The sequence below is a fragment of the Symphodus melops genome (assembly GCF_947650265.1).
Source record: "Symphodus melops genome assembly, chromosome: 12".
Classification (NCBI taxonomy): Eukaryota; Metazoa; Chordata; class Actinopteri; order Labriformes; family Labridae; genus Symphodus; species Symphodus melops.
This window is the reverse complement of record NC_136702.1, coordinates 9,285,464-9,302,407: the sequence shown is the minus strand read 5'-3', so window position 1 is coordinate 9,302,407 and position 16,944 is coordinate 9,285,464. Positions and strand designations below refer to the sequence as shown.

The 16,944-nt window shown below is 38.2% G+C and overlaps 1 protein-coding gene across 3 annotated transcripts in view; it reads right to left on the bottom strand.

Moving 5' to 3' along the window:
• The window catches only part of gpc6b (glypican 6b), a 75,143-nt gene that overhangs the window by 38,650 nt on the left and 19,549 nt on the right, over nucleotides 1-16,944 (bottom strand). For 2 of the 3 annotated variants that reach the window (XM_079357867.1, XM_079357868.1), the window contains exons 3-4: nucleotides 6,564-6,955; nucleotides 1,638-1,803 (exon numbers count right to left, since the gene is read on the bottom strand). In XM_079357867.1, coding sequence (XP_079213993.1) covers nucleotides 1,638-1,803; nucleotides 6,564-6,955 — 558 coding nt within the window. The remainder of the gene's footprint in view (nucleotides 1-1,637; nucleotides 1,804-6,563; nucleotides 6,956-16,944) is intronic. The other variant, XM_079357869.1, reaches the window with a different exon arrangement.

Below are 16,944 nucleotides of genomic sequence, written 5' to 3'. Positions count from 1 at the left end.
CGGTTGAGTGTGCTGCTTTTTCTGCTGTGTTTTTAGCTCTGGGAGACCCCCAAAAGACAGATCGCTTCCCATACTGGTTCAACTCATATTCTGGATTTAACAGTATTCCAGCAGTGGTATAGCATCGAGAGGGAGACGACCACATTTTTCAACGATCTGATTGTTCAAAGCTTCACCAATGTTTGGTGAACTAACAAATAAGAGGAGGGCTAACTTGATTTGATAAATTTTGATAAATTTCACCCAAGTCAACCCAGTATAAAAGAACAGGAGTGCTTTTGAACCATGTTGTTTGACAGCAGCATTAACAAACCAATAATGTTTAATTGACTAAAGTTAACTTGCATTGTTCTACTTACTTGTTTTAGCATATGTATTGTGTTTTCTTTTTAAAAGGCTCTATGATGCATATTTCATTTTCAGTGATGGGCCTGAGCACGTTTTCACATTTCTGTCTACAGGATGAGCCTGATCTAAATGACAGCAGGAATCATCTCTGTTAGGCATTCTATGAAAAATTGAAAACAAATATAAATATTTATTCCGAAGAACAAGTTCCCATTGAACTTTTCTTCACAAAACTTGGCCCTCCCTGCAGTGCAATTCTGCCCTATTACACGTCTCCATTTAGCCCAGCGGGGGACCAGAATCCCATGAATAAATTCTTTCTTTGCATGCAAGAAAATGTTGATAGAAGAATGACAAATAAAGCGCCTTCTTATCCTTTTGTGCGTTTGTGTTTGTGTGTGTCAATGGAACAGATGTTGTCAGGTGACGATAACAAGCGAGCAGCAGCTGTAACTCCTGAAATCGACAGTCAAACTCGACAACGTGACACACCTATTTCTGTAATCCTGAATTCATAAGGTAAACATTTTGACCTGGACCATCTTTTCACTTTTACCTTGTTATATCAGCCAATTCCGAGCAAACCTCCAGACCTTTTTTTATTCTGTCAGCTTACGTCAACTAAAGGAAACACTGCACCATCCATCTGAATGCTGTTCTTTGCTTCCATAATGTTGATTAAGTGATTAGTTTTTCACTGGTATCTAAAACTCAACGTAACCGCTCAGCTTCAGTTGAATTTTCCTTTTGCTCCATTTTCACCTTTTTTATACTGTCATTCTTTGCATCCATAAAGCATTAGCTTCAAAGTGCCCAAAGCTCATCACTTTGGTGTTTTTACTCTTTAATGAACATGAAAGGAAAAAAGGTGCAACGAAGAGCTATATTTGTGTTATTCAATTTTAATCCAGTTCAGTCATATAATGTCAAAGTGTTGCTTGCAGCTAATGCAGATCTCTTTCAATCAACATCACTGTCTGCAGATTTCAGCGGATTTTTTATACATGAATTTTCTGCTTAAAAGATCATTTCCCTCATGTTTGTCGCTTTGCATTTTTAACACTTAAGCGTTACATAATGCCGACTTGCTTTTAGCTCCTGCTCTTTACATGCACCAAGTAAACAGTAAGAAAAAATTGTAAAGGGGGGCCAGAGAATACACAAATGTACCCATGTTGTAAGTGCTAGCATGCAAGAAGGCAACATTATTCATACACATCTCTTTGGTTTGATAAAAACAGGACAGCAGGTGAAATAAGGGTTGGGAGTATCGCTTTGAAAAGACTTACCTATGTACAGGTTCCACTCGGGATCCAGATCAGCTTGATTTGCCAGGCAGCCCTTCATGACGTTCAGGCAGTAGTTCTTACAGGCTTTGACTGCCGGCATGCCCTGACAAAAGGGGCAGTACATCAGCTTTGTCAGTGCTCTGATGCATGATGGAGTGCTGCTTACCTGAAAGAACAGTGTGACAGGAGGCGTTAATGTCTGAACAACTTCCTCAAAATCCCAATTTATTAGAACCAGTTTTGTATTTTCATGATCAAGTACATTCTCTATTCTTTGTTTGGGACATCCTTTGCCCAAACACATCACAATTACAGATTCTTTAAAATGTTATAGGGAGTTATTTTCTAATGGACTCTGAAGAAGTGAAGATTTATAAGAACAACATTTAAATTCATCATTGTTAAAAAAAACAAAAACAAGTTGCACATTCAGAAATGCCACAAAAGCAAAGGTAAGAACAGTTGATTTAAGCTACACGAAGTATTTAGTTAGCATTCTCCTCATTGGTCGGCATATTTAACCTGTGTTTAAATATTTAAACAGTGAAATAATCGTTTGCCATCAAGAATGCTGTTGTGTCAGTTTTCCATATTTTGTTTGGTATTTGAGTGAATTCAAAGAGAGCACATTTTGTTTAAAGAACGACGTAAAGTTTCATCAGTTATGAATCATAAACACACGTCCGTCGAAACAAAGTCTTGTCTTACAAATAACACATGCACCAAAGAAGATGCACATAAATAACACTGACAGCATATTTCTCAATTGTTTTCTCAGATTATTTCTCCTCTGACAAGACATGTGAGAAAACATGTTTGACACTTCAAATAGTCTCTTTGCTTTCAAGAAAAAAAAAATACATTAACAGCACAAGTCAAAGGAATACATTACTGTTGACGTAAACCGTGAAAGTGTGAGATGTCAGACTCTTAATGTGAGCCTCACAGATGCAAAGCACACTTTAAACACAATATGTTTTAAAACTTTATATATCTATGGAGTAAAGTTTGCTGTCACAGCTTCAGTAATACAGAAATAAATATAGAAAATGCTGCACAAAAACAATCATATAGTGACAATCACCAACAGGAGAGACAACTTTTGTTTGGCTGAAGAGCTCTTGTATAAATGTTTTTTTACTACAGCCTTTTAAGTCAGAGACGCAGGCTTTTTGGTTTACTTTGACTGTATGAATTAGCCAAGTATTTCATTATTCTTTACAAAAAAAGAGAATGGAAGACAAGAAAATCATATTCATTTCAACAATCAAGCATTGCACGTTTCAGTTCTTCTGATAATTTTTTTTCGCTATTTTAATCTAAAAATAAACGACTTATCACAACCAATTGAAGGTGACGCTTTCTTTCAAATGTTTTCCGAGACATACTTTTTTTTTCTGACAGCCATTCTGACAACAATGAAACAAAAGTATAGATCTGCATGTACTCCTAATAGAACACATGTAAAGATCAAATGGTGCAGACTGAGTAAGCTGATTTAGGCTATTTTCTTAATAAATCAATAAAAAGCTCAGTGGTTAAAAAGAGCATTGTTAATATAATGACTTAATCTTCAGCTTGTTGTGCATGAAAATTAATCAACTTTATTTGACTACAGTTTCTACAAGAACCGTCTTATTATCTCATTCTTTATATTGTAAGAAAGCGAAGCTGAATCCTTCCCATTCAGGCCACATGTGTCGGCTGCGTTCCAAATTGCAGCATCTTATCAGTGATGGACTGTTTCGCCATGTTTTGCTGAGGATATTGACCTTTCAGATAGCAAACACAAACTTGACAGTGTGACCCAGTAAAACAGATTTTATTCGATGATTTCTAAAGAGCAGGCTGCACTCGACATTCTTATCCTCATGGACTCATACAATTGCACCCCGGAGGCCTGTCAAGATGTCTGAAGCCAAAGCTCCTGGGTTGCAGCTAATGGACATTTTCCTCGGTTACATCAGAAGCATTAACATGAGTCTTATTAAGTTTCTTTAAAAATTACTACAATTTCAGGATACAGAGATCATGCATGCATCAATTCTGTGTCATTTCCTTCACAAAGACAGCACTTGTACTAAAGTGATCTTTAGATAGACTGGAGATAGAACCAGTATCCAATTCTAGCCCTTGTTTTACAAATAGATGCAGCAAGTGAGAGTTTTAGGACAAGAAACCAGCAGAAAGGAAGCTGGGATAGCCTCGTGTCAAATAAGCCCTTTTACAACAACAACATGTTTCAAAAATAAGATTAAGAAAAAAATCAAAACATATTTCAATAAAAAGAAATAGGCTTCAAAGAAGACAACTTTTCGCTGACTGAGGGGACGGCCACAAGACAAGCCTATCTTTGTGACAAACAGGTCTATTTGGACACACTGACAGGCTAAAGAGAGTACTGCCAAAAGATCTCCAACAGTGACTTGTGGGGGAATTATCTGATAACTGAGCAGGAGCATAACCAGACAAGGCTTTTAAAAACAAGCTATAAATTCCTCAAATCAATTAGAAAGCAGACAGGAAAGTGCAGTGCAGCAAAGATTGGTTTATTATTCTCAGTTTTGCCGGAATGTGATAAAAGTCAGGCAGCAACATTTTTGTCTCAGCTGTAGTTGGGGGATGTATGATCTGCTAATACCAGAATGAACTTAGTTACAGACATGACACGTTTTAAAGAGCGAAACTGTGGATGACCTTTTTCCAAGGTTGGAATGTATAGAAATGACATTCTCATTATCTAGAAGCTCTGTGTTGATGCCAAATATTTCCTCGGTCAAGATGTAAGTATCATAAACCGAAGAGTGGAGGTATTGGTCCCAAAGACTCCGTCTCCATGGAGACTTAAAATACACTCGTGCTTTAATGCGACCCCTCACACATGATCACTCAGACTACTTGTTTGGATTTCTTACATACAAAGATAAGACTCAGTATTCTAAGGATCTCCAAGGTAACAGCCTATCACACCTTACACAGGGTCTGTCAGGGTCCAAAAACAGAGCATCCTGAGAGAGCTGGTTTAGAAAGGGTGACAAACCTCCTCTGGTGCTTGATTCATGTTATAGTTTGATCCAAGCACAGCACAGGCATTTTATTTAGACTACATGGGGATGTTTGAAAAGTTTAATATGTCCTATTTAAAAAAAAATAATTAAAAAAAACCCAACAAGAGCAACAATTAAAATGTAAAATGTACAATTCAAATTCAATAATATGATTCTCTGCTATGAAATTAGAGGCCTTTTAGGGAGAACTGAAGTGGATTGAATTGAAGGATTCCTCCTGTGGTGATGGTTCTGCCTCAAACTGTGCAGCATAATACCGTTCTCATTTTACAAAGTTCATGCAGCCCATTACCGTCCCCGTGGTTGTAATGAAAACACAGCAACAACAATGCCGTGACATTGTTTACACTTCTGTTAATCATTCCTATCTTTAAAGTGTGTGTGTGTGTGTGTGTGTGTGTGTGTGTGTGTGTGTGTGTGTGTGTGTGTGTGTGTGTGTGTGTGTGTGTGTCTGTTCAGATGGAAGGTTTCATTTTGAGTCAGAATATGTAAAGTATGAATTAAGAGGATTAGATCGAATTTATTTATCAGTTCTTGTGAACCTAAGCAGATGCACTGGTTGGTTAATGAACGGAGTGACATATTACAAGATGCAGACTTCAGACAGAAGTTTCTGTCTTGTCAAAGCTCCTCCGGGTTTTGTGTTTGTCTCTTAAGCTGTGAAAAGCAATAAAGCACTACATCATCTTCTTTAATTCAATATATATCCCAGCAGCAATAAACATGGATGTCACATCTAAGAGGAGCCGAGCAACAGACACCTCCAGCAGGGTGTCTTATTCCATTATGCTTACACCCAATCCCTCCTGATGAGTTTGTACCCTGGGGATCAAAGGGTTGCAGTCCCAGACACATGACCTGGATCTCAAGTCTCACTGAAATGTCAAGAGGTGAAGCTGGGACATGCTGGCTCGTACGAACACGGGGTGTAACTCAGTAAACGCATACTAACAACACATCCTCCGTGGCTGCTTGTAAATGAGCCTCAACATTACTACTGGTGGTGGTGGTGGTGGTGAGGGAGGGAGGGAGGGGAGGATGTTCGCAGTTCACCGAGTGCAACACGGCCGGACAAGGAACCCAATGTTGGATTTCTTCCCCCCTCTCTCTCGCTCTCTCTCTCTCTGATACCAATTTCATACATTTTCATTGCATTCCGTTTCTATACAATGCAGCAGGTCAATAAATGTACCTAGGCCCGTTTACAACCTCATATTTGTTCGTACATTATTGTAAAGACTGGGGCTTTGCATCATGGTGTGACCCCTCTTGACCCAAAATAAGTGAGTAAAAAAAATAGCCCTGTTCTTGTGTGTAGACTTTTGCTTTCCTTTTAATCGGACTTATGTACATGATCAAAACTACACACACTCCCAGGGCAGTATGTTGTACGGCGGAAGCTGCACTGAGATTACATCACATCAAACAGAATGCCACAGCATGATAAATGGATTCTGTATAGTGGCTGAACAAATATTAAGCAATAAACAATGTTGTTGGAACTTCCTCCAGCTATTTACATTTATTTTAGCCAGCCACCTCTCTCCTGTGCAATCCATACAGTCTTCAACACTGTTTCCCAGAAAGCACCTTTTGTGCCTCGAGCACCAAACTTCCTGAAGACAAAGTTAAACTTGTATACGGTGAGAAATAACGGGGGGGATGTGTGCTTGCTGCAAAATCACCAAACAAGACCTTGGGCTTGTTAAAATGTGTGTGGAAGTCTTAATTTCAGCTGAGGTCACACGCTGAGTATCTTCTAGCCGAATAAACAAGTGAGGCAAATGAAAGTTTGGTTTTGTGACAGATGTAAGCAGCTGATTTTCTGTGTTTTAATTTCTGGTTGACTTTCACCTACCTTAGACACTCGCTGGGCGACCTCCCGGCCAACAGAGAGCCCCTGGACAAATGTGCGTGCAGCGATGAATGCCCGGGTAACCTGAGCCTTGAGCTTCCTGGGCACGTCTCCAAAGGGCTTGAGCTGGTCCGTGTACTTGCTGATACACTCCAGATAGTCCTCTGTGATGACATACTGGGAGTTGAGCAGCGTGAACATGCGCTCCAGCAACCGCGACCAAAAGTCATTAAGCATTTCCTCCAGGTTAACGTTCCCTCCCGTGTAATAACGCTTCAGCTCCGAAAACAGATTCTCAAAGACCTCCGCGTTCTGCATGTAAGGCTTGCCATAAGTCCTCACAAACATCTCGTTCAGGGACCTCTCTGTGTTCTCCAAGAGCTCCAGGAAGAATTCTGGGTAAAGAAGAAAAAAGACAAATGGTTATTGAATCACTGATTTCTGTTCATGTGTGATTGTGGTGTAAGCCTTCTATAAATGTGGGAATAAATAGAAACACAGCAAATGACTTTAAATGTGTAATTGCAAGAGGACAGCAACTTAAAAAGAAGTCTGCTTGGTTGTAGGCCAACAACAAATACAGCTTCAATCAAAAAATTCCAAAATAGTATGAATTAGTGCTTTTGATGTTGACTCGATTGAACAGACTTCACAGCCTTGTTGATTTTTCTTCAGGAAACTGCCTTAGGCATTGCTTTCGGAGCCTGCCATATATATTTCTGAAAAGCAATAAGTTCTGTGTTTGTTCTGTATGAGGTCTGCATTGTCCCTTTCTCATCTGTAAAGCAAAAAAAAAAAAAAAAAAAAGACCTTCCTTTAGCCTGATAAAATGATATACTGCAGAATGGCTTCCAATATAAAGTTTACACCAGGGTTTTGCCTCAAAGTCTGGAAGCCAAAGGACGTCAAACGACGTGCGATCAATTATCTTTTAGTTTGATTGATTCCACAGTACACGTTCGTCTGCGAGGTTTGCGGACTTTCTGCACTCGTCTTTTCAGGGCACCACTTGTTGTTTGCCTCATGACCGCCATAACTCCCCAGAAATTAAGTTGAGAAGATCATAATTCTGACCATCTGCTCTCCATAATGATAGTCCTGACTTTTAAGGTCAAATATTCAAATTTAAACAGCAGCCTGCAGAACTGTAAATATAATCGCAAAGTGAAATAGTTCGAGAACAGTCAGAGGAGACTACAATCCATCTTTATCCATCATTCTTAATATTATATCAGTTTCAAAGTAGCTTTTAAAGAACTTGCAGCCCTTTGGAAGCAATGAAAAGAGTTGTAAATACACCTTTTAAAGCTCCTGTGAGGAAGTTTGAGCTACAACTGACTAAAATGAAAACTGAAAACAAAATGTTTTGATAGAAAGCAAACAAGACAATCAGCGACAATATTGATTCTTGATGTAGTTATTTTTAAAGCAAATACACACACACACACACACACACACACACACACACACACACACACACACACACACACATATATATATATATATATATTTATTTTTTTCCCCACTATTTTATATTGGGAAAGATTTAAAGTAAGGGATACAGATGACAGCAGGAGATGATTATTATCAGAAACTTGCTTTAGTTTCTTTTACTGGGATCCCAATTTGCTGGAGCATTGCAACATCTATTCTTCCTGGGGTCCTAATAGCTGCAGACTTCACATACTAACAATGCGACCTTTGCATTAATCAAAAATGGTGAATGGACTTTAGCTTATATGACACTTTTCTTGTCTTTTGACGACTGAAATGTCCACAGCTACACACTGATTGGAGAGGTTTCTATCTAAAGTAGCCATCACAAGTAAATAATCCTATTTACACATTCATACAACACTGATGAAGCAACTTCTGTTTAAGTGTCTTGCTCAGTGACTCATCAGACATGTCCACCAACTGATCCACAACCGCCCACAACTTACAGGTAAGCAGTTTTGTTTTCATTGGATTTAACCATATGTCCTGTTGGTCTTATCCAACTCTTGTTGTGAATATTAAATACTGTACTATGTGCTGTTGTTGGCCGCAACCCCCCAAAAACAACAACCTAAAGACTCTAAAACTTTTCACAGATGTGATGAATTGCAAAGTGTCTGGTAAGAATTATAAATGGGTTCACCAACTTTAACATTTAACCCAGCGCTAATATAAAAATGGATTAGTGCAGCTTTAAGGTCTCCAGTGTCACAGAGGCAGTGACTGTTACAAAGCACGGCGACACTCCAAGCAGAGTGAGAAGTATAAAATAATCTGAGATAATTAAAAAATAATGAGCTGCATGACTTTCCCTGTAACAGCATGTTAGCTATTGTATATACATTCACACCAACCGTGTACATCACTCATTCTGCATGCTCTGTATTATTTGTAAAGCTGCTCATAGAAGCAGGTTGCATGGAACGATCTGAGCAGACACCCACTCAGAGATCCTTTTCTCTGAGCCATGCACATTGCAATCAGTCATCAGGCTTAGATACATAATGGATTTGAAGCGGTCACCAGGGCTCAGCACTGCAGGTAATAATACTGATTAAACACAATCAGGGAAACAAAACAGCATTATTCTCAATGACATAAAACAAAATTACATCTGATTAGCTACATCAAGAGCTGCTCTATTTCTACACCAACATTAGGAAACAGAAGTACATATGAATATGCTTCATCTCCAAGGTGGTAGGACACAGGATGTTTTTTTTCCCCATTATTATCTGATTGAGACAAATGTATTTTTAGCTGCAACATGCAGCAATGATATCTCACTGGATGTTAGCTCTGAGGGTAAAGGTCACATTTGCAGTGGAAGAAATGCTAGATCTTAATCCTGCATTAATCTTTCCAGACAAAAAAAAAAGTTTTTTTTTTTTTATTATTATTCATCAGATTCATGTCTGTTTAAGGATGGCTCTCTTTAGTCTTATCACAATTAATTATCATTCATTAGCACGTCTTATCAGGTAGCACTGAGCCTTAAGTGAAAGACTCCCTCTGGGGATTTGATAAAATTAGATTCACTTTAACACCTATTTGTGTAATCTGTAAAGCACATGAATTTTGTCTTTCATGTGGTGTGAGGACATGAGAAGTTTCTTTAAGTAAGTACGGTTATTTGTTTTGTAAGGATGACTACGTTAAATGAAAGAGCAGACACACTGCAGAGCTCCGGAGATGATTTGTGCTTCAGTCACTTTGTTTCAAGTAACCAGCGGTGCTGAGTGATATATGAACTGATTAATGACAATTTCAAAAGCTCATTTCATTTGAAAACAACAACCATTCTACAGAAAAACATGTTTATGCGTTCATGTTTTAAGGCCACTGCCTCTGCTGAGCATTACTGGATATAAACCTGTTTGTATTTGATAAAACTATTTTGCTGTGTGTCGGTGTGATTGTGACATTGGATGACCACAGTTAATTCGGTGACTGCCTGAACTATTACATTTAAAACAGACAACTGTCAGACGCAAAAAATGAAAGGGAACGCTAAAAATAAATCAATAACACAATTTGCTAGTTAAGAGTTTTGTCCAGAAGAGCAGCAGAGTAAGCAGGAGGATGACGACGCTAAAAGGCTCGACTGGGCTGATTCTCGGACTCTTAACTTGCTTGGAGTTCATCACATCTTTACTGAGAAGGCTCGGTTTCTGCTCTGTTTCCTCCCTGTGTGCTCAGATTTCTGAGCCGTTTCCTCTGTGATGAAGACAAAACTTGCATCTCTGCGCCTACAAAGCCAGTTGCTCTCAAAGAAACCTACTGAGTGAAGCTCCCCTAGATGTCAGAGATGTCAAATATGTCAGTAATGGCAAAACAGAGCGATTCTATTTTAAGTCTTTGTGCTAGAAGATAGAGAATAGGGCAAGGAGCATGTGCATCAATCATAAGCCAAGCCCATTTTTCAGAGGTAGTTGACTCTCAGCAGTCTTGAATTAATGTAACTTGATTGGTTGTAAAGACAGCAGATTAAGGCAGTTTTGGATTGGACAGTATTTACAACAAAGGAGCCTCACAGAGTCATGGCATGAAGAATTAATTACTGCAGAGCATTCTGAACTTTAACCAGCAATACATAAACAGGGTACATTTCCTCTTACTCATTTAAGTATAAATCTGTAACACACAAAAAAGTGTGATCAGTTAACCATTGCATTAGCTTCCTGAACACATTTGATATGAGTGTATGTCGTAATCCATATTAATACACACATACGCGAGACGTAAACTCTGCCTGACATGGAAATTATGTCCTGTGGACACGTTGGACTATTTGAGTTGTAAAAGTCCAGGCTGGACTTTGTAGGATCTGGGCTTCTCTGTTTGCTCTGGATTGGATTATGTCATGCATCTTTAAGCATATTTTTACTCAAACTATTTTAAGAGGAATACTTTCTGAGCTGCTAAAAAAAAATATGCAAGAACCTGCATTTGCATTTAATCCTGTAAATATAAAAATCAGAAATTCCTTGAGGGACTGACCAATGCTGAAATGCTGCATATAAAACTTTTAACAACCAGTCAAGCTGTAGTTTATTTCCACACATTTACATTGTATGGCATTTCAAAAAAATTAATTGGCTTAAAAAAATGTAACAAAGGCTTTGGTAAGTAAACAACTTTCAGCTGGGTCACACCACAATTTATAGGAGGAACATAAAAAAACCTGAAGAATCCCCTCACTCGATCATTGTGTTGAACATATTTAAATATTTATGAACCTACTAAGGATGGTAGAATGCAAAAGGTCCAAAAAGTGAGAGTGAGGGGGTATTGTTTAAGAATGACTGGGAGGGTTGCCTATAGTTAGTGCACCCCAAATACGGAGGTATCGTCCTTCAAGGAGCCATATCAAATTTGACCTTTGGCCCCTTTCATTCCCTACTCTGTCTTTCCTGAATTTCTGACTCAATCCACTGTTCTGTCTCTAAACAAATATCATAAGAAGTCCAAAAAAAATGATAGTGAATGGTTTTCCAAAGTGGGCCGATTGTATACATTTTAAATAAACCTAAATGTCCTTTTTAAATGACCTGAGCCTTTGACCGCCCCAAATCAATTCATCTTGGAGTCCAGTTGGAAGTCGAATTTTAAAGGTTCGCTATATACATTCATGGCACTGCATTTAAAACAATAAATAGGAATAATGGTCTTAAAAGAGCTTTCCCGCATTTGTTGTTGTGAATTTTATCTTCAATCCTGAGGCAAAAAAAGTCACAATTATTTTACCATATCACACATTCATGGGAAATCATGTCAACTGGCCAATAACGTTGACCTTTGATGTGCAAAATCTGGTCAAACACCCTTGAGACCAACAGGACGTGTGTGCCAAATTTCATCTATAGGTGTTCTTGAGATGTCATGTTAACAGGTACAGGGTTATTTTGCTGTCATCACCAGCAGAGACATCGACGTGGTTATCTCCAGTGTAGAGTCATTGTAAAAAGTTCTGCACAGTGATTTATTTGTTGTTTTAATTACTTAAAGTTCTGCATTTGATTTCAAGTCCACACACCAATAATGGGTACCCAATGAGCCAAATACACCAACAGAGAGCTAATGAATGTGCTGATGATTAATCATAACTGTTCTTGTTGAATACAGAACTGCCAGTAACACATTTTCAAAACAATCTGTAATTTATAATCAAATAAATGTCCCCTGAGTAAACAACACAATTAACTTGTTTGGACCTCATGCAGCAGAAATAACAGCTGTTATCTCCAGCAGAGCCACTCAACGTCTTCTTGTGAAGAGCTTCGGCCAATCACAGAGGGAGTCCATCTCTCACTCAGTCATTAGTGGAAAAGCATGGAACACACTGCTTGGTATGCAGACTCATTGAACTCTCATTCTTGTACATGTAAGTGGCAATTTTGCTGCCAAAAGGGTACTTCTAATTCTCCATGTCAATCAAAGCTGGGTCGTTTTATTGGTCTGGGAGGAAGTGCCGGTCTACTAAGGGCTGCTATTGCTTTGCTGGTATATAGAGAACATGACAGGTTGACCAATCATGTCTCAATTTCCTAGTAATAGTTCTAGAAGCTTCCATTTTAGGTAGTTAGAAAGTGGTAGTTAAAAGCATTATAAATTATAAATATATATTTTTTTTTTAAAGTTGTGTCAAGACGTTGATATCACCCCAAAGGTTCACCCTTAGCGATCATACCTTACACTTTATCTAAGTTATCCCCCCTCCTCCATGGCTCATCCAACTTAGAGGGATTACAACACCTACAGGCATTTATATATAAACCCTGTCATGTTTAGAGATACAGTAAAATGTCTTCTCCAGCCTACTCTTCCAGTCTTCATCTGGATATTCTTGCGGGGCTTGCTAACAGAAGAGGGGTTTTACTGAGTCACACACTTTTTTACCTGGTAGCTGACAGCACAATGCAGCCCGTATGAATGGCAGTGTTTCTCGATAAGTGCTGTGGAACTCAACAAAGGCAGGACGAGAGCCTTTCTTTTAGTTTTTCAATAGCTCCCCTTTAATAGAATATAATTTGCAGCATCAAAACTTTCTTTTAACATTCAGAAGAAAAATGTCAAAGAGTTTTGCTCATGATGGATGAATGGAGGGTCTCTGTAATTAATAATACTCACAATAGTCCTGCCCTTTTTGTAAAGTGTCATAAGATAACATTTGTTAAAAATTGGTGTTATACAAATAAACACTGATTTATTAGGAAGAAATGAGATTCTCTCATTCATTGTCATGCTCTGGTCGAGAAAACAACTATCTTTCTGCAAGAGGAAAATAAATATTTTATATACCAACATTTGAATGTATCCCCCTTTAGAAAACTCTGTTTCTCTTCAGATCGTATACATCTTTTACCTTTTTAACTCATCTCCCTCTTGGCCACATTTATGCTGTCCTTCAAAAAGACATTCTTGGATACAAACAGTAACTCAAATTGTTGGAGAGGGCATACAACCACATAGTTATAATTTTGGTTTTATATGCAGCAATTTAGTATTGGGAAATTTCTTTTATTTAAAGGCTTAAATGTATATTCAACAAGATTTTTTGCATTTCTGAGCAGTTCCAAAATGCTCCTGCAAAATAATCCAATCAAGAGCCAAATTCCTGACAAAGTCTAATCTGGAAATGAACGATGCCAACATTAAAGAAACCTTTTTGTGTCCAAAAGGCATTATTTTCCGTTTTCTTTTTAAGATACAGTTTTCTCCCTTGCTCTATGTTTGTAAGGATACCTGCATGTACAACTAGCAAACGTGGTCCAGTAAGCTAATGCCATAGTTTCACGACCACTTGGTTTTTTTTAATGGATTGTGATAATTTAGATAAGGAAAAAGGGAATGTGGTAAACTACTTGGAATCAAACATACCACTTTTTATTCCAGTGATTAAACCGACACAGAGATGACACAGGTTATTTCTGTTTTCTATGATTGGGTATGATGATTAATCATGACTCAGTGAATTATATTGTTGAGAAACTATGCAGCTTAATTTATATTTAGTGCCAGATGCTAAATGCTGGGAGATTTTCTTTTTACCAGTGATGAGAACCTGCGAGTGAGTTACTTTAAAGTAGATACACTGCGGAGGAGTGACCACATTAATATTCTGTTTGGCTTCACATCACTATGTTGTTCGTGGTCAGAGGAGGGACAGGAATTGACTCATTGTTTCACGAAACTGACAACATAATTCACTCTTCACGGACGTTCAACAAGTGTAATCAGACTAACAATGGTTTTTGAAACATAAGTTCTCCAACAGGGAATGTCACATTTTTAAAGTGTAGTTAATTGGCTATATGTCTGACAATCCATTTCCAGATCATGTGTTTTTTGTCTGTTTCGTGCATTCACACAGCTGTACTGAATAACACAAGTTGTTGTGGATATTTCAGTATATCGGCTTGGCTGGTCTTGGAATAGTTGAGACTGTGGCCTCTCACCGTGACACGCAGGCTGTAGTGTCAGGTATGCGTGGGCTGGCCAGCTACTGTCAGCTACAGCAACACTCAACACAAACTCTGCATAAAGAATAAATAAAATACACACATACACTGACTCTGTGTAGGTGGGACTCCAGAGCCAGGTGCTAAAGAGATGGTAAAGAGCATCTCAAGGAACAAATAGCTCTGTGTTGTTTGGATCTTTGTGCTCAGATTCAGCATCAACATTGGCACAATTATTCAAGTAATGGAAACAGTTGCTTTAAGAGCACTGCCGATTCTAGTAATGAAGAAAATAAACTTTTAAGAGGCGTTTTGTGTAACCCTTACCCGCTGGTCAAATCTCAGCTGAAAACCAATAAGCACACCAAGTTCAAACACAACATTTATTTAATAGCATATAAAGACATAGTTGAAATCTTGCAATCAATATCATCAGCAGACACCAAGTCTCTCGTCAGACGAGGGCTGCAGGGCTGAAACCTGCATATGGCCTCTGCTTTGACAGTGATGAAATTATGGAGAGTGGCAGCAAACCCCAAGAGGAAAGAGGGGTGCCTGGAGTCATGCATCTAAGTGCTGCTGCTCCAAAAAAAAAAAAAAAAAAAAAACCCATCTCCTCCCTCACTGGAGTCCTCCTTTTGACATCCACTATCCTGACAGCAGCTGATCAAAATATCACTTATTTATTTATGCAAGCTTCCAGGAATCACGTGCGAGCTGAAGAAGTTTCCAGGAAAAAAAAAAGAAACAGACAGATATCACCCAGGCGTTGTGACATTGAGTTTCTGGCCAGTGTGCATCAGTTTAGAGTTGCGTGCTGCTGTAACTGAAGAGCGTTCATCTTATATAATATGTTGAATACGCTGGGAAAAAAAGCTGCCTCGAGCAAAAGACAGAGCAGCAGGGGTCCTTTCAACTTTACCACTAGCACTGAATCAAAGTTTTAAATTGTGGTATTGTGGATACAGAAATATCAATTATATGACAAACTAACAAGGGAACATGGGATGGAGATGAGGTCACAAAGACCTCTGACCACTAATAATGAATACACATTGAACCTAAGTGTACCTTTGAGCCAAATTTGAAAATATTCCATCTTATTCCTGAGATATTAAAGTCAGGGATGCGATGAGCACAATGCAAAGGTGTCTTTGAAGAACCTTCTAAATTCCAGATGAATTAAAGTTTATGAACTCTTGAGTAAGGCCTAAGGGAAATCTATGAAAATGAAATTGTAATCAGTTTATCATTGAGTCCATGTGGTTGTTTGGGCATAATAGTAAGCTATTCCATCAGGGCGTCTGGAGATTTTATGTAATAAAAAAAAAAAAAAAAGATATCTGAAGACAGAATGTTTTCATGAGAAGTGGCAATGAAGCTGAACTTTTCTTTTCTTTACACAAAGCTTCTTCAAGTGTCATATATTTTTGCTTTTGATTTTTTTCCCATTGTTACTGAAGGTAGTTTATTCATTTTAAAAACTTGTGTTTACATGTTATTGTCTGTACCTTAACTATGTTCTTTTTTAAATCCTGTGTTATTTTTATTTCTTCAGATGGAGGCTTCAAATAACCCTGTTGTGTTTTCTATTTGTTTACAAATGTATAAATAATATATTAATAAAAAAGATCAGATAAGATGGACAACATGAACTTCATTATGCGGTGGGAAATTTGCCTTGGACGTCACAGTGCTCTGATGTAAAATATCAAAATGAAAAACAATAATAAATGATTTAGCATCATAACTAAAGAATAGATGTAAGCTTTTTTCACCCTCAGAGGTACAGTATACAAGCATGTTAAAATGTGGGGCTACGATTCCCTCTTTTTCAGAGAACTTAACTTATGATTTGATTTTAAGTCTGCAAAAGGCCTGGTTAAGAAAGAAGCGTATTCCAAATTTCCAAGTTTCTTTGCTTTTCTAGATTTCACAAATGAGTGTTTCTACTCACTTCCTATTTCTCCTTTTAGACACTTCGTATTCAGTGTCTTAGAGCGTGCTGTAACAGGCATAGTCACAGGAGCTGTTTTCATCATGGTAACTATAGAAGTGATGGGACATGACATTTTTCGACTCAAGTGATCCAAATCTTATCCGAGGTTTGTTTTTTTAGAGCCAAATCACAAGTTCAGTTTTGTCTACACGTTCACTCGAAGAGAAGACATTCTTAAGATGGTTTAGCAGTGATTATTATGTAAAGGCTGCAGTCCTAACACATAAGTAGACAATGCTGACAGGTGGCCATGCTTGACGATGTCCACCTCCATAACCCCTCACTATTGTCCACAGTGATAAGCTGCTGCTTCCCACACAGTGTAATGTCTGGAGCTGGAGGGATTATTATTTCTCATTAAACTGTAACTAGAAGAAGCAGACTCCACAGTGGAGGATACCAAGAGGGAGAAGTGGAAAGGTAGAGA